The 23,365-nt window shown below is 34.4% G+C and overlaps 2 protein-coding genes and 1 long non-coding RNA gene across 4 annotated transcripts in view; 2 read left to right on the top strand and 1 right to left on the bottom strand.

The window, feature by feature from the left end:
• Positions 1–22,900, top strand: part of LOC111505023 (uncharacterized) — a 209,147-nt gene extending 186,247 nt beyond the window's left edge. Inside the window, exons 19-23 of the mRNA XM_074186446.1 lie at positions 15,533–15,587; positions 17,380–17,481; positions 21,182–21,349; positions 21,447–21,515; positions 22,665–22,900. Of these exons, the coding sequence (XP_074042547.1) occupies positions 15,533–15,587; positions 17,380–17,481; positions 21,182–21,349; positions 21,447–21,515; positions 22,665–22,795 (525 nt within the window). The 3' untranslated portion in view covers positions 22,796–22,900. The remainder of the gene's footprint in view (positions 1–15,532; positions 15,588–17,379; positions 17,482–21,181; positions 21,350–21,446; positions 21,516–22,664) is intronic.
• CycB (Cyclin B) lies at positions 252–13,435 on the bottom strand. Of its 2 annotated transcripts, none has more exons than XM_023159762.2 (2): positions 13,240–13,435; positions 252–1,728 (listed from the first exon to the last, which is right to left on the bottom strand). In XM_023159762.2, exon 2 carries the CDS (start codon positions 1,725–1,727, stop codon positions 405–407), a length of 1,323 nt encoding a protein of 440 aa, XP_023015530.2. In that variant the 5' UTR covers position 1,728; positions 13,240–13,435; the 3' UTR covers positions 252–404. The 2 variants fall into 2 exon arrangements, with proteins under 2 accessions (XP_023015530.2, XP_074042549.1); XM_074186448.1 differs by lacking the exon at positions 13,240–13,435 and adding an exon at positions 11,703–11,746.
• LOC141487409 (uncharacterized) lies at positions 4,685–7,951 on the top strand. Its single transcript, XR_012468366.1, has 2 exons — positions 4,685–5,732; positions 7,708–7,951. It is a non-coding gene; the product is annotated as an uncharacterized lncRNA (long non-coding RNA).
• Positions 22,901–23,365: the final 465 nt, after the last annotated feature.

The raw sequence follows: 23,365 nt of genomic DNA, 5'->3' as shown, positions 1-23,365 counted from the left end.
TAAGAAACGGGTTTCAGTCTTTGACATCTTGCTCTTTGAAAAACAAAGCAGGTTAACACCATGAAATCATCACTTATGATACACCCTGTATAACGCTCGCAAAATTTCAAATTACATAACTTATTGTCACTGTTATCTCAGGGCCAAGCTGTTGTAATTCATCACAGAAAAATATTCACTCACTGTCAGTTCATTGAATGTTTCATCACTCAATACTTTTGGCATTTGCACTCGAAATCAGTACAGTAGGATACAGGGAAATATTCCTTGCTAAATTTATTAATTATAAATGTACAAATCAATTCCTATTCGAAAATAAAAAATGTAAAACAAAGTATAGTTAAAAAATATACAATTGGGAAATTAAAGTTCCAACGGCACAATGGTAATATCCAGTGGTTCAGTCACTTTTTGATCGGTATCTTTACGGTAGCCAGTTTCTTAACTAACACCCCTTGCAGTTTTGGATTCAAACTGATCTTGCTGTAGCTAGAGCTGGCATATTTCTTCCTGATGGTCTGATATTTGGAAGACTCGCTCTTGACTAAAATGTTGGCCAGACTCACTATCACATCTTTAAACTCGGAATATTCATAGTTCGTGTAGTGGACCAAGGTGGGGGTCCACAACTTGGGCAGTTCCATCACGTCATTGAGAATTCCCATTGACAAGCAGCAAGCCGCAGCTGCTTGCAGCGAAGGATTCACAGAACTCATTTCGTACTCTAACAAGGACAGCTCAAGCATGAATTTACCCAGCGTGTGGTGATCGCTGCGCGCTTGAGCTATTTTATTGTATCGTCGTAGAAAGTGCACAGACAGGGGGCGTCCTAAGCTAAAATCTAGTTTCTTCAGTATATCCCGCTCCATGGTCAGGATCTGTCTTTCAGAAAAAGTGTTATCGCAGATGTACACAAAATCCTTCAAGTCAGGAATATACATTTCTTCGTACTTGCTAGCAACCAACATAGCTGACGTCCCGACCAGCTGAAGAGAGTTGCGTCCTACGTGCTTGTTCTTCTGCAGATACCTATCCACGATTGCGACACAAAGATGTAGCGTTTCCAGATACAGTTTGAAATTCATGTGGACCTCGACGAGCCAGTTAACGAGAATGGCTCGCATTCTAACCGTAGTTTCGTGCCCTTCGAGAAAATCTTCACGAATAGGAAACTTGGTCTCCATGCTTCTGAGATAGTTGAAGATATCCTCGAGGTACTCCGTGACCATGGCTGGTTCATTCTTAGAACCCTCATCGGGATCAATGATGGCAAGCTGCTTGGCCGAGTAAGATTTCAGAGTCTCTCTGCTGGAAGTTTTACCTTCGTCCATGATGTTCTTCAAAATGCTCTCCTGCCGTTTGACCCCTGGCTTGGCAGCAACACTCACGATCTTATCGGGTATCTTTTTAGTTTCTTTAAACGGGAGTGGAGCGGTCGTGGTTTTTTTAGCCGCTGCTTGGGGAGGCGGCATAGTCTGCTTGGGTTTGGCTTGGGCCAGAGTATGGCCATTCGCAGGACGAGTCGCTTGTGTTGGTGCAAGGGTGCCATTTTTCTTAAGGGGGACGGCGGTTTTCTGGAAAGCCGGGAGTTTGTTACCCAACTCGCCCAAAGCAGCCCTCTTTGGGACTATTTTAGCTTGTTCCACCAGAGCGGATTTAGCAGCAAACCTAGAAGTGACATTTTCTTGGTTGACGATTTCGTCCAAGGTACGTTGTCTCAAAGCCATACTGAAACAAATAAATGAATTAGGAATAAACTTTTTTTTTTTGTTTTTTCGCTCCCCAATAGTACATGGAAAACGAAAAAGAAATGAAAAAAAATCAGATGAAAATTAAAATATTCTTCCTAACACAAGTACGATCTCTAATGTAAATTGGATACGTTCTTTCTCAATGTGTGCGCCAAACATTCATATGCAAAGAAAGGTTCACTGAACAATAAACTCCCCACAAAAAACTTTTAGCATGAATATATGATGAATTAATGAAAACTTCCAGTGCCAGGAATCGCATTTTTTTCGAGTTTATAAGCACATACTACACGCTGTAAGGAAAACTAGAATTCTATGCATGTTGCAGACCATGGCCTATAAATCCGAAAAATATCTTTGACATATTAAATATATGAACAAAAATTCGTTCATAAATTGTTTTACGACAAAGTTTTATAGAACTGATATGCAAGTTCACAATATGATTCACGAAATTAATAAAATATATGTTGTACTATTCGGAATGAAAATTTACAGGAACAAAGTGAAAATCATTAGCCCAAGGGGTATAAAGTATCACTTTTTAATCCAGCCACATTAATATAAAAACATGTTTTTCAACACAGATTTCTATTTGACCATATTTTCAAAAGTCTTAATTTTTTAATGAAAGAATAACACCACTTCTGAAATTATACCATCCAGTTTCACCGAGATATTCAGAAATGTTTACAACTTAACAAATGGAGAAAATAAACTACCAAATATGTGGGTAGTGAAACCAAATTAGCACCAAAATTGTTATAAAGTAAAACACCTACCGTTTTGAAATTTGGAAATTATAATATGATTATAAAGATATTACTTACTCCCTATATTTGTGTTACATTTTTATATCAAGTCAGTGGCCAAAACTGGAAGTAACATAATACAAATAATTAACAAGAGATCAAAAAGAAATATATTGAATGACATGACTGTGAATCTTTTTTGAAATTTGCAAAAAAAAAACACTGGTAACTTTGTTATTATTGGAGTTAAGAATTCGCTTAAATTTCCAAACAAGTAACTTAGGTTCATTAATATCCAAAAATTGATGAAACATTGAAGGAAATATCTTCAGAATCGTGATTAACCGTATGATGAAAGTTTCAGAAAACCTTTTATAAACAACAATATCTAAAATTCGTTTACTAATCTTTAGTACAAAACTGAAATATACTTAGATTACACATGTACAAATCCCAGTCATTAGAAATTTTTGAAAATTAAGTTTCATTCCGTTAATAACGAATTCTTAAAATCATCCTTTCAATGTTTTATCAATTCTTGTATACTAATGAGCCTTAACGCTACTTGTTTGGAAATTTAAATGACTTCTCAACTCCAATAATAAAGTTACCAATGGCTACTTCCTATATTTGTATTGAATTTGTAATTAAGTCAGTGTCTAAAATTAGAAGTAACATAGTACAAACATTTAACAAGAAATTAAAAAGAAACATAATGAATGACATGACTTTGAATAGATGAAAATGTATTCTTTACAATTCTGCAAAAAGAAATATTAAATTCATGTATAAAACAAAATATATAAAATTCCTTTATCAATCTTTAGTACACAACTGAAATATACTTAGATACAAATTGAAAATCAAAACCATCCCTGAAAGTACTGTTCCTAGTCATTTGAAATTTTTGAAAATTTAGTTCAATTCCGTTAGCCGCGCCTCAAGTACATTTTTGGATTTTCAGCATTATCAAAATTCAAAAACATCATCTATGAGACATCGTTTTCAAAAAAATATGATGTATTACAGATATTACCTCAAAATGTATTTCAAAAGAATGGTATATCCACACAATCCGGAGAACAGTATAATTTTCTTCAAGATATATGTTGTCAACATATGATGAACTGATCCTTGGTGGAGAATTCTGGTCTATTTATGTGCAAGATAGGTAAAATAAAACAGGTAGAAACTCGACTTTCCTTAATATTAGGTACTAGGAATTCCTTAACCATGCCTTAGTTGAATTGTTCTCGTAAATTTTGATCCCTTCATTGATAGAGAGGTACACGAAAATTCAGATAATCAGGTATACGAGTATACGAATATACTTTAAATTTCGCTTCAAATTTCTCGCCAAAACCAGATACTTATATCATTTGACCACTGTGATGCTTCATATTCTCAAATACTGGTAAACTTATAGGCGATATAAGTTTTCAGTAATTTCCTAATGAAGGATATAAATTCTAATTTTTATAAGTGTTGAGTGGTGTCTTTGTATAAAGCACTACTATAAAAACACCTAAAGAGCTCAAAGAAGTTGTAATCTATATTACAAGACTCACTTATCAGTATTACTACTGAAGAAGTGAAAATTGTCCGGTTTGAATTTTGGTTGGTGAAAATTCTATAACTATTATCATGCATAACTAAAGGTGAGTTTGAGCCCACTCGGTCAGCGAGTAACTCGTTTTAATTATCAAGTAACAAATACTACGGCATTTATGCATTCCCAATTAAAAAATCACAATGAAGAAGAAAATAATACCCGTACGCAAAAGCTTAAGGTTTTATCGAAAAAAAAAAAGAAATTTGTAATATCGACTATCGTATAATATTGTGTATTTTTAACACAGCATTAGTTTCCAATTCAGCGATTATAGAAAGAAATTATTTAAGAATCGATGAAACTAAACAGAACACAGCCTACAATTGAAAGGGGTATATTTTTAGGAAATATTAATTTTTGGGAAAAAAAGGTTTTTACATTTTACTTCGCCATCTTTATATGAAAATCTAGGAACCTTCCAAAGGAAGGGAGAAAGTAATTAATTAAAATTTTACAAAGAATATATTGCATGAAGTAACTGAAAGTTACTTTTTTGCATGAACTATACGTCTTTGTATAGAGTTTATTATGGATTTAATTGCTTTCTTCCTTTCTTTGAGAGATTCCCACATTTTTGTAAAAATATGAAGTAGAAAGCAGTCTACGTTTTGAAATTCGAAAATTAATATTTTAGGTTATCCATCATTTCTACTGTCTATGTTGTCTCATTTCTTTGTCTTTGTTGTAAAATGGGCCAATCAACGATCATTTAAGCACTAGATGATTACTAGTAAAAAAAAATTGATATATTTGAGGTAAAAAAGTCACGAGTCAGCCAACTTTACTCGTCCTCAATTACTGAATAATTTATATTTTATTCAGCATAAACGTGTCCGTTGGAAGAAAACCGTTCAACAAAAATGCATAGAAACCCTGATGTTTGAACAAATTCGCTTTTGTATTTTCAAAAACTCTCGACGTTTTGTACATGGAGCAATAATCAAAATCTGTCGCTCACATTTCATGCAGATTTCTAATTCATGCAACATAATGCAAAAAATCTTTCACTTATCAATTTATTCCAAAATGTAAACAACATTGTACATTGAAGTAAAAATTTGACATTGTCATTTTTAATGTACTCAGCACCTCTGTAAATGAAAGGCTGAAACTTATAGAAACTCTTTATTATTTCTTAATCAAAAGTGTCGTAGGTCGAGTCTCTGACAAAATATTTGTCAGAAAGGGGCCCAAGTGATCACACTTAGGATATTTCATGCATCTTGAGTACAACTAATAACACTACTTTACAGTCACTTTACGACTGTAATGCCAAAGGTAGTCCTTTGTTAATTTTTGGTCCCTAAATGCAAAAATGATAGTGGAAATTTCCTAACACGTAAGATTTTTGAGTTATGATTTTTTTCACAAAAATTTAATGAATACGACATTCCAAAGTTGCTTTAACACTAAATTGAGGAAATTGTTTGAAATCTGGCAACACAGCAGCTCTGCCCAGTATTCGAATCTGTTTCCACTGTATAGGTATGAGACTTGTAACGCCGCTTCTCGAACTTCCAATACTCGAAGTTTCCAGAAAATACCAGAAATACGGAACCTCTATAAAAGTAGCAGGTTGACAATTGGATCATCAATATTGGTTTAACGCGAGTAGTGGTGAGTTAGTTGTAGAGAAGGGAATATTAAGAGTATTATATTAGTGTTATCTTTGTGAATAAAATAAGTTGACCCCTGTAAACGCAGTATCAAATATTTGAACTCGACGTACGCAACAGTACAAAAATGTCCAAAGTACAGAAACGTGGCTGCGTTAATCCCGCAGATAGTTTTTGCTATGTATGTGGTCAGTTTACTCCTATATCGCAAAAACGGCCAATTAATCAAATGACCAAAGTAGCTTACCGTAAGTATTTTGGATGTGTTGTTGGTGATCAAGATCGGGATTGGGCTCCTCACGTATGTTGCCAAACCTGTGCAGCAAATCTAAGTAACTGGTTAAATGGCAAACGCTCTTCTATGCCTTTTGCAGTTCCAATGATTTGGCGAGAAACAATAACTACATCATTACAACGACTGTTACTTTTGCATGACAAAAGTATCTGGTCTTTCAAGAAAGAGCAAACACAAAATTGTATATCCGGATATTCTTTCTGCAAGATATACAAGGTTATTCATGGAGAAGGTTTACCAGTTAGACCCTCGAAAAATTGGAAGGAAGATTTGGAAATGTATGATGACCATGATGTGCCATTAAAAGTCGGTCCTTATTTTCCCTGAAGAGGCACGAGCCTATAGCAGGGTCCTAAGAAATATTTAAACAAATTGTAAATTACTAACCCAAAAAAGTGAATAAACGTGAGATAATAATAATTAACGAGAGTGAAGACCCCATGCAAAAATTCAGTTAGGAATAGTCACGACAAAACAATTGACCGCTCAGAAAGTACAAGCATCTAAGGCTGACTTTCGACCAAAAGAGGTCAGATGACAATCTTGTTGAAGTACCCATCAGTAAGTTGAGGACCGCCGGAGAGTGGAGGTGGATGGAGTGGAGTATTAAGTTTTCCTCGCAAATTAGTTATGGGCGAAGTTTTTACTTCCCGAGATTGAAGGAAGACCACCCCATTTAATCGAACAACTTGAATTAAATGACCTAGTTCGGGACGTATGTCCATAATTATTGGTTCGGGACCTCCACTTGTCCAAAGAGAATGCTGAACTATTAAGGTCTAGATTTCAACAATGAAATTTACTAGCCCCTAAAACCAAAGTTACAATATTTAGAAACCGTAACCATGAGCTATCCTCGGTTTTTACTATGCTGGAAAAAATGTGTGTTTGTGTAAATCCAAATGGTGTGATGGAAAAATTAGGATTTGCACATAACCCGGACGAATGGCGTTTATTTTTATAGATTTGTCTAAATCAAGTTCAAAAGCCATTCTGCTCCATAATGGTAACAAAAGACCCTCTATTCCTCTTACACATGCAGTTGCCATGAAGGAAACACTCGAAAGTATGTCACTTATTCTAAATGCAATAAGTTATAATAGGTATAAGTGGCAAATATGTGGTGACCTAAAAGTCATAGGACTATTACTAGGTCTTCAGGGCAGATTTACGGAGTTTTGCTGTTTCCTTTGCCTTGGGAACAGAAGGGGAACACAGAGCCAGTATCGAGTAAAAGAATGGCCTCCGAGAGACGAATATATTTCAGATCAAGCTAACGTGAAGAATATACCTCTTGTTAATCCCAAAAACGTTTTGTTACCTCCATTACACATCAAACTGGGGTTGATGAAAAATTTTGTAAAGGCGTTAGACAAAAAAAGTGATGCGTGTAAATATCTTAAAAACGTTTTTCCAAAATTAAGTGATACAAAGCTCAAGGGAGGTACATTTGTTGGACCACAAATTAGAAAACTACTAAGTGATCAACAGTTTGATCAAAAATTAAGTAATGTTGAATTAGCTGCGTGAGTTTTTTCAAAAGAATTGTTTCGGAGTTTTTAGGAAACAAGAAAGTATAAAATTACACTTGTAGAAAAACTACTTGAAAACTACTACAGAATGGGATGTCGCATGTCTCTCAAAATCCATTTCTTGCACTCCCATTTGAATTTTTTCCCAGAAAATTTGGGTGCTGTCAGTAACGAACAATGGGAAAGGTTCCACCACGACATACTGACAATGGAGCAACGTTACCAAGGAAGATGGGATGCAGCAATGATGGGGGATTATTGTTGGTTCCTTATGAGGAAAAACGATGAAACATATAAACGAAAGTCAACATTTGCAAAAAGGTTATGCACAAAAGACTTCATTTGAATGTTTTTTCATGTGTATTGTAAATAAAGTCTGTTGTGCTCTTGTTCTTTTCTTGTTTTGATCTTATATTTCCCTATAATATGTGAACATTTTTGTATAAAATAAAAATAACTAAAACTCAAAATCTTTACGTGATGGAAAATTTTTGATATAGAAGTCGCAGTCAGGATGCTTTAAACTCTCATGTATAGCCATTATAATATTAGTCGCAATTTTTTTTCTCATCTGTTGGCTAGTGTACCTAATTGATAATTGTCACTTCCTAATTGTTACTTGCTACTTGCCCATCGAGTGTGCATAAATTCACCACAATATTTATTATTTTAGGATAACCACCAAAGCCTCTGTAGGTGTGTATTTATTTTATGTCTCTGAAAAACTATGTACTGAAGAAAAACCAAAATTGCATTTTTTTCTCTTTAAAAATGATAAATTTCAATTTGTAATGACTCTGCCTACAATACAAAATGGAAAACCAGTTACTTGAAAATTTAATTGGATATTTTCTTCAGCAGGGATCTTGCATTTTGGGGCCATTACAAAAAAAAATTAATTTAGAACGATCTGCGAGCTAGTAAATTTGTTTCTGTGGACTGTCCCGGCTCAAAAAAACAGGTTTAGAAACGTCTTTTATTTTTTCCATAAGTTTTAGTTCAAGTATTTTCAAAGGAATGACTCAATTAGCCAATTACACAACAAGCTACAATTTTCAACATTATTAATCTCTATTCAAATCTTCAACATCCCCTTCAAATTGGTGGATGATGAATAATTTGTGCTGTTGACAAGGAATCACGAATAACGAAACGATCCCTGAGAACTATACAAAACATATTTTCAATGAATTTCCATTACACGAATATGCAGGTCGCATGTGGCCATGTTTCAGAACCATTTTCATATATACATGCTGCCCCTGAAATATGTAGCATATCAAAGTTATTGTTTTTTTAATGAGACATCCCCTTTCCATTCAATGTTTGATCTGAAAACAATGTAATGTCGTTAAATTAAGGGAAATGCTTCTGTATTATATTCAACCATGTTCGTGACAATGTCAATCTAAAACGGCTCAATGAAATAAGAGATTTGGGTATAATTTTTTATGTGAATCTTTCATTCATCACCCACATCAACAAAACCATCAATAGAGTTCCGAAACTTCTAGGTTTTGTCTTCCGAAATAGTGAGGATTTAACAGTAGATGCCACCAGAATTCTTTACATAGCCTATATAAGATCTATTTTGGAGTATGCGTCACCAGTCTGGTCTCCTCATTATACTGTACATATAAATAATATTGAAGCAGTGCAAAATAGATTCTTCAGACTTGTTGCTTTCAAATCTGGCTTCACAGTTGGAGAATATGATTATTCGGATATACTTAATATTGTGAATATTCACACCCTTTCTTTTCGTAGAACAAATAACAATATTGTTACTTTATTTAATCACACGTTAAAAGGTAAGACCTCGTTGGTCCTTAGCTCGCCCAAGTTTCTCAACTTCTGAGGGTTGTCGTTCGTAGGGGTGCGACAGCTGGTTGACGGAAAAACAGATTTTAAACAAAAACAGATTCAAAATTATATCAGGTGACATTAATTGCAATTACCTGTTCGTTCAACTAGGAACAATGACGTTTTTGCTGTCTCTAATCACCATACTAACTATGGATACTTCTCACCCATGTCAAGGTTTATGCGAGAAGCCAACCGTAATAATTATGACAATGTAGCAACATAATTTGATAGACAACCAGCTAGGATGATGATTTTGAGTTTATATCATTTAAATTTTATATATTTACATCGATACATTCATACATACATTGAGGTTGAGTGAGTGAGAATCCCCTCGTGGGGATTAACCGTATACATAAAAAAATAAATACATTTTTGAATTCTACGATAAATTCATTAAGGTTATCCATACAAAAATGCAATTGATTCCGAGATATCGAAACTTTTTTTTAAAATCAGAGTCTTTCAAAAAGACACATATTCAATCAGTCATAAAAAAAGTCTCTGGAAATTGGTTCAGATGTCTCAAGATATTCTTCTTCTATTCAACTCGAATGATTCTCTTACAGAGTATTCACAAATAACGGGTCATTTCTGTTTAGTATCGAACAACAAAATTTTTGGTTTTTAAATGAACTGAAAACCCCATATATTTGAACTGCATGTTAGTTCCTTAATTTCTTCTTTGAAATCATGATGTTCCTATCCCTTTAATTGAAAATTTTCAAGTAAAAAACGAGTTTAGTTCATTGTTTTAATTTTTGATGATTCAACAAAGTTATGGCATTGCTCATTACGTATTATCAAGTTAATGGTCGTTTTTCTATGAATAAAGTCATACTAAAACTTCACATGGTTTACTAATGGTTGGCCGCAATGATAAAATATCAAATCCACCTCTTGATAAAATTAAAAGATGTCGAATAAGTAACGGTTTCATTTGTTACTTAATTCTCAAAGAACTATAATGAATCTTCAAATCAAACGTCATTTTCCTATAGCTTTCCCTTTGTTCAATTATCTAACTTATTGTTGTAAAACTATTCACAATTCTTCCATTAATTTCCTGAAGGGTGGTAGAATGAAATCTATGCTAACCATATCTGGTAACCTTGCTGACCAGTTATGAATGCTATCCCTACCAATCCATCTATTGGAAAACTTTTTAATCAAGTATCTACTTATGGATACTTGGAAATAAGCAGAAGCACCATCTAATTGTAACCACATTCTCTGAGGAACATGATCGAGGATTTCCCAAAAGTTACGTTTCAAAAATCGCAGAAATTTTGTTCTTCATTCATTCATTCTTCATTCATCTTTGAAAAATAGGGTCCAATTATATCTCAAAAAATTTCACCGAATTCTATTTCATAATATTGAAAATTGTGCCTACTTACGAGGTCATTATTATGAATGTGTTTTCTTATCCTATGTGCTTTCAAAAATCATCCACACATCCTGCTCGTACACTTATCGATAGGGATACACGATAGGAATAATGGTATTGTTTTAGCAATATTCTGCTGACGCTACACTAGCCTAGGAATGACAGTGTTTCTTGAAATTTGTCTGGACCTAAAGTGTAGATTCTAAGCTACAAACCCCAAATCATCGTATTCATTTCCAGTTACCTCGTGTCTATTCTTTTTTTCAGATAATCAACAGAACCAGGTTCAAGTAGTATCCACAACAATCTTTCGAAAACCTTCTAATTCAGGTGTTTCCGATATGGATCCTTCTAAGTGTATTAATGAATAAAAACTTACTATTCATCATTTACTAATATTCATCAATTTGACAATACCTACATAATGCATAAAATCTTACCTTTGTTGAGGCATCGCAAATTCAACGACTCGAGTTAAATATTTATTTACTCAATACTTCAGACAACATATATCATTCGAAAGGAAATTGGGATATGAAGTTCCAATATATAGGGTATTTTATTTAAAAAAAACAAGAGTAATGATCATTAAAACTGAACAAAATTGATTTGTCAAAAGTGAACACTCTGTAAGGTAATCATTTTAGTTGAATATAAGGATATCTTATGAAGACTTTTGAACCAAATTCCAGAATTTTTTTTGATGGTCCAGAATCATGTGAAATGGGATTTTTCAGAGATACTGATACCACGAAAAACTTGCAATATCTTGGTATAGTTGGCATTTAAGTATTGAAAATCTGAAGTTCTACTAGCATTTATCTTAGGAGTCAGTAGTGGAACAGAAGGGAGGTGTTAAAAACGTAACTAAATATAGCCACAAGTAACCTGCAAAACTCACTGAAAATATATTTCATCTAACATCGAGGGACTGTGTCTCTACTCGTGATTCACCTTCTGTAATTCAAAAACTTTTTATCGATCAACAATTCGTTCAGCTTGCAATATTTTATCATTTTGCCGTTAGGTCCTACCCATTTCGATATATGAATTTTTCATTATTGTAAGGACGACATCATTACAGCAGATGATATTCACTGGCTGAAAGCATTATAAGATATTCAAGGCAAGTGTTACTAATACTGAGTACCTAGAATTTATATTTTGGAAAATGACTTATACTGTAGTTTTTTCAAAATGAACAAAATGCTCAGGATATGTGTCACTTATGTATATGTAAAATATGTATGTGTAATGTTTATGCAGGATAACAAATTAAAATTTTGAAAATGACCACTACAAACATGAATATTCTACTGAACCAAATTCTAAATTTATCATTCCTAAATGTAGACTAAAACAGAGCCACACTATGTAGCAATCAAATTTCATAATCACTTTAGATAATCTTCATTGAAAGTTTTAACAAAGAACAACCAATATCTGAAAGTACCTTATTTCCAAACTTTAGACATTATGAAATTTTAATTTTAACATAACTGTTTCCTGTCTGAATTGAAGGGGTTATGTTATTTAGGAGTGTCAATATCCATATTTTTCTAACTTGACCTCATAAAATCAATCAAGTTTCATCTAAAAAAAATCATCATCAATCAAATCTAATCACTTCTCCAACCTTCTCCAAATTTTCAGAGTTTCCATACAATTAGAATTGTTTGGAGACAATAAGGTTATTTTATAAATAAGATTATCAAGTTTTCTTATCCTATATAAATAATCATAACAAAATGCACAAAAAATAAACATTTTGATCTTCAATTATAAAATATATCACAATTTTACATTTTTTGTAGTAATAACCTCAAAATATTTTCACTGGGGCAAGAAAGAACCCTGATATATCAATTTTTGAATAAAATAGGCACCACACATGGGAGGTTTCTGAAACATATCAAGTTGTATGAATTGATGTGTAATGGACTGGTTTCTTTGTAGTATTCAAATCAATTCATAACTTTTATAATACTAAAACTTCTATACACTATTATTACAGAGGAAGTAATTCATGCATGATGGTTTTCAATCTTGCAAAGTGAATCACCAGCAGTGTTCCCTCCAAAAACACATCCATATTATAATAATTACCTGAATTATAAGGAAACTCGCCGAACGTTAACGGGGAAATTGATGAATTAAAGTCAAACCGTCACATCATCAAAAATGAAAAAAACTCTTTAAAACACATACTCGGGTATTTGTTTTTTGTGTCATTTACTGTTGCAATGGAATTCACAAAAAGTAATTATGCAAGTTATGAACAGCACGTGAAGTTTAAATAAAGTTCGTGGCCTTTTAATTCAAAAACATTTCGTCCATTTAACAGTTTAAATGGCCGTTGACATTGGGGACCTCGATGAAAACACGCCATATATCTCCAAATCATAATTAAATCATGAAATCTCACCTTTTCAAATCGAAAATTATCACTGGGGTATAAACGTTATATAAATAAAATTCGTAAAAAGTCACTCATTAAAACATTGGATGAGAATCATAACACACTAGTTTTAACCGCCTAGTTACAGTTACCATCCATTGGGATGTCGTTAGCGTTTTGATTTAAAAGTAACGGCTGCACAAGCGAAGCTCGACGATGGTCGGCTATGAACGATCATTTCTATGCATTTTGACATAACAGATTTCTGCTGTGCCTGTGTTCTAGTTCTATGTGTGGAATATGTTCGGTACATATATTGCTGTCATTATTCTCCTTAATGAGAAATTGAGCGATAGAAATATTCGGCATAAACATGATAAAAACCATATTGAGTGGATAATCGAATAATGTTCTGTCACGGCAATAAGCTTGGTATCTATTGAGGAATCGTACATAGGTGTAAGGAGAATGAGATATAATTTGGTATATCTTATAAATTTCATTGCCTATTGAAAAAAATTGTTTTCCAGTCAACCAGCTGTGCCCCCCCTACGAACGACAACTCTCAGAAGTCGAAACTTGTGCGAGCTCAGGACTAACGAGATCTTATATTTTAACGTGTGATTGCTAGCATTGGACATGAATTCGTAGCTAATGTTACTGCAGTTTCGTCCTATAAGGACATTTTCAAACAAATACAATAAGATATGGATGACATTTTTGAAATGCATATAAATTTTTGACAAGTGTGGATCAATAACACTTTCAAAATACAAATCATTAAATTATAAAACAACAATAAAAATCAATTGGTGCTCCGGGGCGACTTCATTGATTCCAGTGGCGCATTTACTTTTTCTGCAGGAAAACCCGGAAAAACTTGCAGCACCACATCATCTGAATATTTTGATCTTTAATAGTATTCAAAGTGTCAGTTCAATATATAAAATGAAAATTTGGGAAACATTTAATAATGGTATTGATAATAAAAAAACTACCAAGTACCCACCGCCATCTGACCAGAGTTTTCAACTCATGGCTGGACAAAGAGCAGCCGATTCCGGATTGATTTGTCGAGGGGCGGACCGTTCTTATCCCAAAAGCGGAGAGTTGTCGATTCCTAAGAATTACAGACCGATAACATGCTTGAATTCGTGTTATAAGTTGTTTACAAGCATCTTATACACACGAATACTCACCGCAGTTGACCGAGTGTTCGAACGGATATATGAGCAGAGAGGGTCGAAGAGAGGAGTCGCTGGATGTTAAGAGAACCTGCTCATCGATAGATGTATAACGCAGGACTCGATATAATATAAGCATAACCTCTCTATGTCCTGGATCGATTACCGTAAGGCATTTGATACAATTTCGTATGAGCTCATCTTGCATTTGCTCAGATGCCTTGCGGTACCCGACAACATAGTGAGATGCATTGAACAACTGATACCACTTTGGCGAACTTGCTTCACCATAACATCTGGTCAAGCAAGAGTCCAAACATGGTGGGTCACTTTCAGAAGGGGTGTATTTCAGGGTGATTCCCTCAGTCCCCTTCTCGTCTGCATCTCACTATTGCCATTATCCGTTGCGCTCAGAAATACTCAAGGGTATAACTGTGACACCACCGGAAACCGGAGGCACAAGGTCACCCATCTGTTTTATATGAATGATCTTAAACTTTATGCCATTCGGGATAAAAAAATGTGCAATGATCCATCTCAAAAGAGGACGATGCGGGGACTACGGAGAGGATGTGCAGCTCGTAGATGGAAGCATCCTGTACCATTTGGATGCCGGAGAGACGTATACTTACCTCGGGGTGGAACAACGCCACTCACAAGAGGTAACAGCAGTGAAAAACTGTCTCCGCGGCAATTATCAACACAAACATCGACATATCTGGTCATCGGAACTGTCGGGGAAGAACAAAGTTGCTGCAACAAATATGCTTGCCGTTCCAATCTTACTCTACTCGTTTCTCGTTTGGAGTAGTGAAGTGGACTCGGGAGCTGTATTAACTCGACGTAAAGACTCGAAAAATGATGTATCTCTATAGGAGTTTGCATCCCAAATTGTCCGTTCCACGGTTGTACTTCCCCCGACAACAGGGAGGCCGTGGACAAATTTACTCAATTTCACTGACAAATATGTGATAGAATTGGCCGATATTTCATATATAAAAAGTTGTTCGTCAGTGAATTCACTGACAAAGCCTTATAAATGACAGAATATTTTTTTCCTCTATTTCGTAATACAATGTGGAAAATGTGATTTTTATGCCTATATAAACTAAATGTGTATTTTATTCTTTTTACAGGGTAGAAGCTTCACGGAATCAGAAGTCAGAGATATTTGCGCAGCGGTCTTGAGAGGTAAGCTAAATCACTTTACGTTATTAATTAATACTTTTTGGATCACACTGAATTTGGAATTCATCAAAAATTCATATATAATATCGAATAATGAGACAGAATATTTGTCAAACTTTTTTTCATAAATAAATCCCGAAAAATAATTTTATGATTGTTGATCATAATACTGAAAACCTATGTCCTGTGTGTATTACATTTGTAACTGTAATATTGTTGATGAGATAACCGGGAGTTGAGCATTTAAGCTAATCTGTTTGCTTTCTTTTCTATTCCTTTTTTTTTTAGAAAAATATCCACTGAAAAATATCCTCTGAATATACCATCAAAAAAATATTTTTAAAATACTTACGGGGCGATAATTTGAGTTGGCTTCTGAGATGAAGATATCGAAAAGAACGTTCGTTGAAACTCATTTCGAGTAAGAGCCCTATCGAGAAGGCAGGACTCTTCACGTCAATGACCTAGTATTTCATGCAACTTTACGAGGGCGGTCTAATAAGTACTTAGCCTCGCTGCCTGATGGCGCCACTATCGCAACAGACATTTAATATCGTGTAATACATTACCGTAAACGGTTACTCTCAAAATTTCAGCCAAATCGGACTCGTAGTTTTGTTTTGACCACGTATGGAAGTGGGCGTGTTTGCGGATAAAAATGACAAAAGGGAAATATCGGTCGATAATTCGATTCTGGCTTTGAATTCGCGCGGCGAATTCAAAGAACGCAAAGATGCTGTGTACGCTGACTTTTCTCCTTCGATGGCGACCGTTAAAAATGTCAACGTGATCGTACGACGGTATTTGATAAGCTATGCCCAGGTGCCCCGAAAACGGCTACCATGGAGGATAACGTGACAAATATCTACGATCTCACATTGGTAGACCGCCGATTGAAGATGCACGAGATATCTGAGACGGTAGACATCTCCAAAAACCTCGTGGGTCATATCCTACTGCATTACGTTTTGAGCATGAGAAAGCTGTCTGCGCGATGAGTGCCACGTTTGATCACTACGGGCAATAAGCGTAACCGTGAGACCACTTCAGAGCAGTGTTTGACGAAGTTTAAGCGCAATCCGAAAGAGTTACTGCGTCGTTTCGTGGCTGTCGATGAAACACGGATTCACTGGTACACACCAAAGACCAAGGATCAGTCTAAACAGTGATGGTCATTGTTTTCTGAGATTCACAAGGTGTAATCTATATCGACTACCTGCAGACGAGCAAAATGGTCAAAGGGCTCTACTATGCCGAATATTTGGGCCGACTCGATGCTAATTGCATTAGTCAAATTGGGCTACGAACTGCTATCCCATCCATTCTCTAGATTTGGCCCCGTTCGACATTTTTTCTTTTCAAACTTGAAAAAGTCATTCGCCAGACAGAAATGGCCGCCAGGGAGGCGTACTTTGTAGGCCTTCAATTGTATCGAGCTAAACAAAGGCTAGGTTTATAAATAAATCGCCATTTTTCCAAAATTTTCATATTTTTTGTATGCTAAGCACTTATTGGACCGCCCTTTCAGGTAAGGATCTTACTGGCATCATGTCCGTCTTTCGACAGGTTATTTTGAGAACCTCATTTTTCAAGGTGTGATAAGATTCATGAAACCTATGTCAGTGACGTAAGTGATCAGATATCAAATCGAATACGGAATGAATATATAGTCCAAATGCATCGCTCAAATTGAGTTTTCGAACGTTATTGACCTATACCCTCTTCAGTTTATCCGCTAGTTTCTACATTTATATACAATCATTATTTATTATGTTTCCATTTCAAATTTCTCTAGATCAACTCACGGAGTTGACATCGACTCTGGTTGGACCTCCGGGACCTCCAGGTCAGTCCAGACCTGGTAGGCCAGGTCCTCCAGGCGTTCAGGGTCCACCAGGTATAAATATCTATGCCACAGAATAATAAAGAGTTACCGAATTGATCAATTGATCCGTCATGTTTTGTAGTTCTATTGTCAAACTTAACAATGTTTTCATTTTATTCAGTTAATTATTACAATTTCTGGTAAATAATCACAAGATATCAATGTTTTTGTGACATCTATCAAAAACTGATTGAAATTTTCCACTATGAAAACTAAAAAAAACAAACATGGCGCCAGAAAAAAAAATGTGCAACATCAAAATAGATCGAATCTGTAACTCTATTATCATTCGTGTCTGTACCAAAGAACTAATACAAGATTATGTTAGCGCATGCATTATTGAGTCTAAAATAATACTTTTGGAAAAATATACTGGTTAGCTCAGTACGAAAACGTAGAAAGGCCTTGAAAGTCAATATTATTTGGTCACAATTCACACTAGCTTGCGAAATTACAGTTAAACTGTAAATTACAAAATTGAAAAATACAATTGTGAATTCACACTTTCAACGACGGATGTATAATTATAAGTGTGAATTCACAGAGACAACTATAAATTGACAAATTCGTAGTTATAATTGTTATGACCAGCGTTTCTAGAATTTGAATTCAGTCTTTTTAATTTAATTTGACGTGCTGATATACATATATCGTTCCAAATGCGTAGTATACATGTGAGGCGTTAGCTGTTTACAGACGCTCTTCATAATTTACATTTATAACTGTGCGTTTGTCATTTTTTTCGTTATAACTGAGAATTCACAGTTATAAATGTGAATTGTGGAATGATTATATCAATGTTTGTGATCCTTCTACACTTTCGTAACTCAGTGTTCAATATTTCTGTTACATCTCATTCAACTAAGTGACTGATTCTTCATGTGCATTGAAATAGATTCTGTGTTTATGACTGGTCTTATGTAACATTACATATTTTGTGTATGATGACATTAGTCCATTATTCTACTTAGAAAATTCTATCATATAGCGTGATGGATTCAGGAACAGCTTGTAGGTATTGAGAATTATTTCAACATGAAATTGAACTTTTTTCCATGAATCTTTTCAAAATAGACAGTTTTATCTGAAGTCATGAATTAATATAATGTCACTCAATATGTAGCACTGAATGGTAATGCCTTTCTATTGACATTTTAATGTTGTATACGTGGATACTTTAACAGACATTCTTTATTTTCTTACCACAATCTAATATTTGGTTGTTCACATTAAGAAATTAAAATTTTCCAAATAGGTATTATTTAACTTGGTAATGGTATCAGCGCTGATACTGTTTATGCAATATGCTAACATGTCCACCAGTAAGCTTAGTAGTATTATCATAATTGCTGGAACTAATGCTTCTATATATTGCGCTTAGAGCGATCGACAGAACTAATTTTGGGATTGAGGGGCCCGCCTGGTCCCCCTGGGCTCTTACAACGTGGACTACCGGGAAAGACAGGAGCCCCTGGTATCCCAGGTTAGGAATTTCAATAATACTAATATTTTGACAGTAAAATTATTCTCTTATTTATTTTTATCATTCATATAACTCACAAACAAAACATTACTTACCTATATTACTGTTACCAAGTATATTCGACATTGTAAGCATAGTTCATAATTATCTAATGATAACCTCAATTGATGAAATTTCAGAATATAAAATCAAAGTATCTATCATTCAAATTTGTGCCTAATACTATTTGGTCGAATTCACATTAAACTGTTAATTCTACAGGGTTCCCGTAATAGTTCGATTGCGTGCTGTCATTGTCGTAGATTCATGTTACAGGTTTATCTAAAGCCGGATATAGACGAATACAACAAGCATACCGCTCAACGCGAATAACCTCTAAACGGTTGCAACCTTTTTTGTCAATCAAGCAGATTTCTCAGGAACATTCAATACGGACGCAAAACAGAAAGCGCATGCAGAATTGAGGACGCTACTGTGACATGTTCTGCAACATTCGCCAACGTTTTGCGCTATACTTGTTGCATTGGTCTGTACACGACTTATGGTCATGATGAAATCCACGATATTTGACTTGGGACCTCATTTTTTGGGGAAATGTTGTCCTCCAAACACCCTTCAGCAACTGACATACTGTTCCATCCACCATAACGGTTCTACCTTCTTACTGGCTCCTACCTCCACCAGAATAATTGCGATAATTGACATAGACAGTCACCTGTTGTCCCTCAAATATATATATTTTGCAATGTTCAGCAGGCTCTTGTTTCTAAGTCAGAAAAAATATCCTTTAATAACTATCATGTCAACAATGGCATAAACGCGTTTATTACCGGATTTGTCTCTGATACGTTTTCCTCAAAAAGTAATTTGTTATCTTTTACAATGTTGACTAAAATATTCGTAAGTTCTTGTTGTCGACTGCCAAATACACGAAATATTAATGCAACATTGTTCATCAAATACGTCTCTTTCAGTTCCTCATCAATGAATTTCATAACATCTCTAGACATAACTGTACAACTATTTTAGCTTGTATCTCTATGATCTTTGCTGCAAATATTCGTTCAACTTATGAAAATCAGCAGTATTAATATTCTTATTCACCATTTGAGTCTTCTTCATCATTGAACGAAAAATGAACTTAAGGAACATGTTTCAGCAAGATCATCAAAGCATCCAATCAACATAATTTCATAAATATATTCTGTACAGTTTAATAATTTATCTTGTTCTCTGTCGTAGTTTTGTGTTGTGTTTCCGCTCTTTTAAATTAGGTCATCAATTCCACAACTTTCCTGTATTTTATGTTTCAACAGAAATACATTATATATTTGAATAATCACATAACGTATGGGAAGAAAAAACCAAGATGAATGTTTAACCCTTCAAAGGTCCGATTTATTTTCGTCCTATTCTCCTATTCATGAAAAAGAATATAATGCTCTTTACTCACAAATGATTTTGATGAAATTGTTGGTATATGGTGCCATCTATAAGTAGTCTCATTGTGATTAGATGCCAGTGAATAGAGCTCATAACGAAAAGATAATCACTCATATTAATAGGGGTTTTGTGCATTTTTTCCATTATGAGTTTCTTCTTTCGTGAAGAAAAAATCCAAGCATTGTTGTAATCTCAATTGACTAGTTATTTATGGTATAGCAAGAGATAACTCCCAAGGATCGAAAATTACCGGTATATCCACAATGAGTTCACTTCAGTATCATTTAATTTCAATTGAATTTTCAATTAATGTTATAAGTATGCCTTCGGGTTTAGAACATTGTCTCCCACAGAACATCTAATTATTACCCTTGGTACACAAATAACTATCAAGGGCTGCACTAGGATGTATATTGACAGCTTCTATTGCTTTTATATTCAATAATCTCAGTGGCTTCAATTTCTTTGTTATGAATGATAAAAATATATAGAAATAGTTATAAAATAGGAACATCAAGTTTGTCAAAATATCTGTGACAAGATAAGGAATTAAATAGTATATCTTTCACATTTTTCACATAATGTCAAAAGTCCATGAATGCATGTAATATAATTTTCACTTTTGAGTAATTTTGAAAATATCATTCACTGCATGGTACCTTAAACTTCATTCGGAAATATGATAGTAATAATTCTTTTATTGTTCAAATAAATAAAAAAATCTTAAATGCTATCATATTTCTACTTCTCTGTAAATCGTCTGATACATAATTTACGTCTACTCAGGTGACCCAGGTCCACCAGGTCTGCCAGGAGAAATGGGTTTCATGGGATTACCAGGTCCAGCTGGACCTCCAGGTTCGATCGGTTTTACCGGAGAAAGGGGTGAAAAAGGGGATCGTGGCCCCGAAGGTGTTGGTGTTGAAGGATCTCCAGGAGCTAGAGGTCCTCCAGGTAATAGATTTTCCAAAAATCTTGAGCGGTATTGAAATTCTATATTCGATTTTCGTCTATTGTTATTATAACTGCTTTATTTTTGCTGATTTTTCAGGTCCTCCTGGCAGCCCCGGTATCGGGCTACCTGGTCCAGAAGGTGATAGAGGAGAACCTGGAAGACAAGGTAGAATATAACGTGAAACCCACAAGTTATATAGATATGGGTCCCGAGCAATAAAAAAAGATATTATGAATTTATAAATTAAAACTGATAATGAAATAATATTCACAGAAAATTGAAAATGTCAGTCATATAATCTCCTGGAGAACACTTTGAAATCATTTCAAATGTGTATAATCGAAACTTCATCAGATGTAAAAAAGTATCATCAATTTTACAACATTTTCCATTGAGTAGAGATGTGTATGTTTTCTTTTATACCCCTCTCCCGCGAACGGTGGGACCATGCAAGATAATCGACTTATCTTGTGATGAAAAGGGGGTACCAAAGATCTATTTTGAGTATACCCAGAAATGACGCTGGAATGAAACATATCTAGTGGATAATTCTATCAGTACAATAACAGAGAAAACGTCATAAGATTTTGTGCTTTTCATATCCATATATCAGTTTGCTGATATCTTTTTGTGTTTTTGAGTTTGTCTGTTTAGTTTTTCTATTCAATTTTCAGTAACATTATAACAATAAGAAATAACTACGAAAATATACAACTCACCTCTATTTTTATAGGATATATTTCAAGAGAAGCTCATAGTTGCCCTTAATAATTATTCCATGAATATACATGTGTCATCAATTTGTGCATACGATATAAGTCGAACAAGTGAAGCCACAGAAATGGAAATGAAACGATGCGACGTGGTCACTGCTCTGAACAACCTAAGCTAACCACAACATGTGAACAATGTAACTTAATAAGTGGAATTTGAAGTGGCTGGCGTGAAATGATTCTATTGAAAATACTTTTTACTTTTTCTCCACCAGAACAGAGACATCATTCTTGTTCTCTCTGATTAAACCCAAAAATAATATCTTTTATCCCGCATTTTATTGATAAAGCATGCGTTGTCCCCACTGTGGTCGTATAAGTTGGTATACTTGAACGTTCATTAAGATGCCTAAAAGATAAAAATATTCGTATGTTGATTACATTCATTCATTTTAGCGCTCATCAATTTGCCCGTTTCCAAATGAGATGACGCAATTTTGTGTTTTGAACTTGTTTTGAAAACTACTATAATACATTCTTTCAATTGAAAATGCTTACTTTCTAGGATATTTTTTATAGTGCTTTCAATTTTTTTCCTCAGGTATTCCGGGACTCAGGGGTATGCCTGGTCCTCACGGTCCTCCAGGATACTGCGAATTTTGCAATAATAATAATGCAGCTCAAAACTACCAAGCCTACGTAAGATCTCTTGGGACCAGTAAAGGGCCATAACCAGAGATGACTTGAGCGTCTGCGAAAAGCTCCAATAATTACTTTGTAGGCAAATTTATATGTAAAAAATAAATAATAAAATCAATGATAGAGAATGATAAAGAATATTTTTTTCAATTCATCCACTTCCTTTATCTGTACTTCTTATATTTTCCAGTATTGAGTGATAATAACACTCACCGAACGACACTACACCCTTTCATGTGACATTAGGTTACGATGAATAAAGTCATATTATTATCATTATTATTAATAATAGGAAAGCATGTAAAATTCAACAAGCTCAAAACTATTTCCTCTCTTGGCATCAAATATAGATAACATATGTTACGTAACCCACAAATTTCTTGACTTATGCACTCCTACGTAGTAGGATATGTTATGAAATTATCTTATACCTGTAACTGAATTTCAATAGCCCTATTTGAGTTTTATAGAATAACATATTTAATATTGAGCTAGGTTGTGTTGAGATGAGCTTTTGCAATAGTGATGCAATTTACAAAAGATATAGAAAAAATAAGATAATTTCATGCCTCTGAAATTTGGTATATTTCTTTTTATTTCTGA

The sequence above is a fragment of the Leptinotarsa decemlineata genome, unplaced genomic scaffold (assembly GCF_025532065.1).
Source record: "Leptinotarsa decemlineata unplaced genomic scaffold, Ldec_3_MD MMD2_tig00078422_RagTag_RagTag, whole genome shotgun sequence".
Lineage (NCBI taxonomy): Eukaryota > Metazoa > Arthropoda > Insecta > Coleoptera > Chrysomelidae > Leptinotarsa > Leptinotarsa decemlineata.
This window is presented reverse-complemented; position numbering and strand designations above follow the sequence as displayed.

Coding starts and splice junctions, on each gene's coding strand:
- CycB (XM_074186448.1), bottom strand. CDS start 11,731: ATGAAATATATTTTCAGTGAGTTTTGCAG. Junction 1,729..11,702: donor ATTTTCAGTGAGTTTTGCAG/GTTACTTGTGGC, acceptor TATTTGTTTCAG/TATGGCTTTGAGACAACGTA.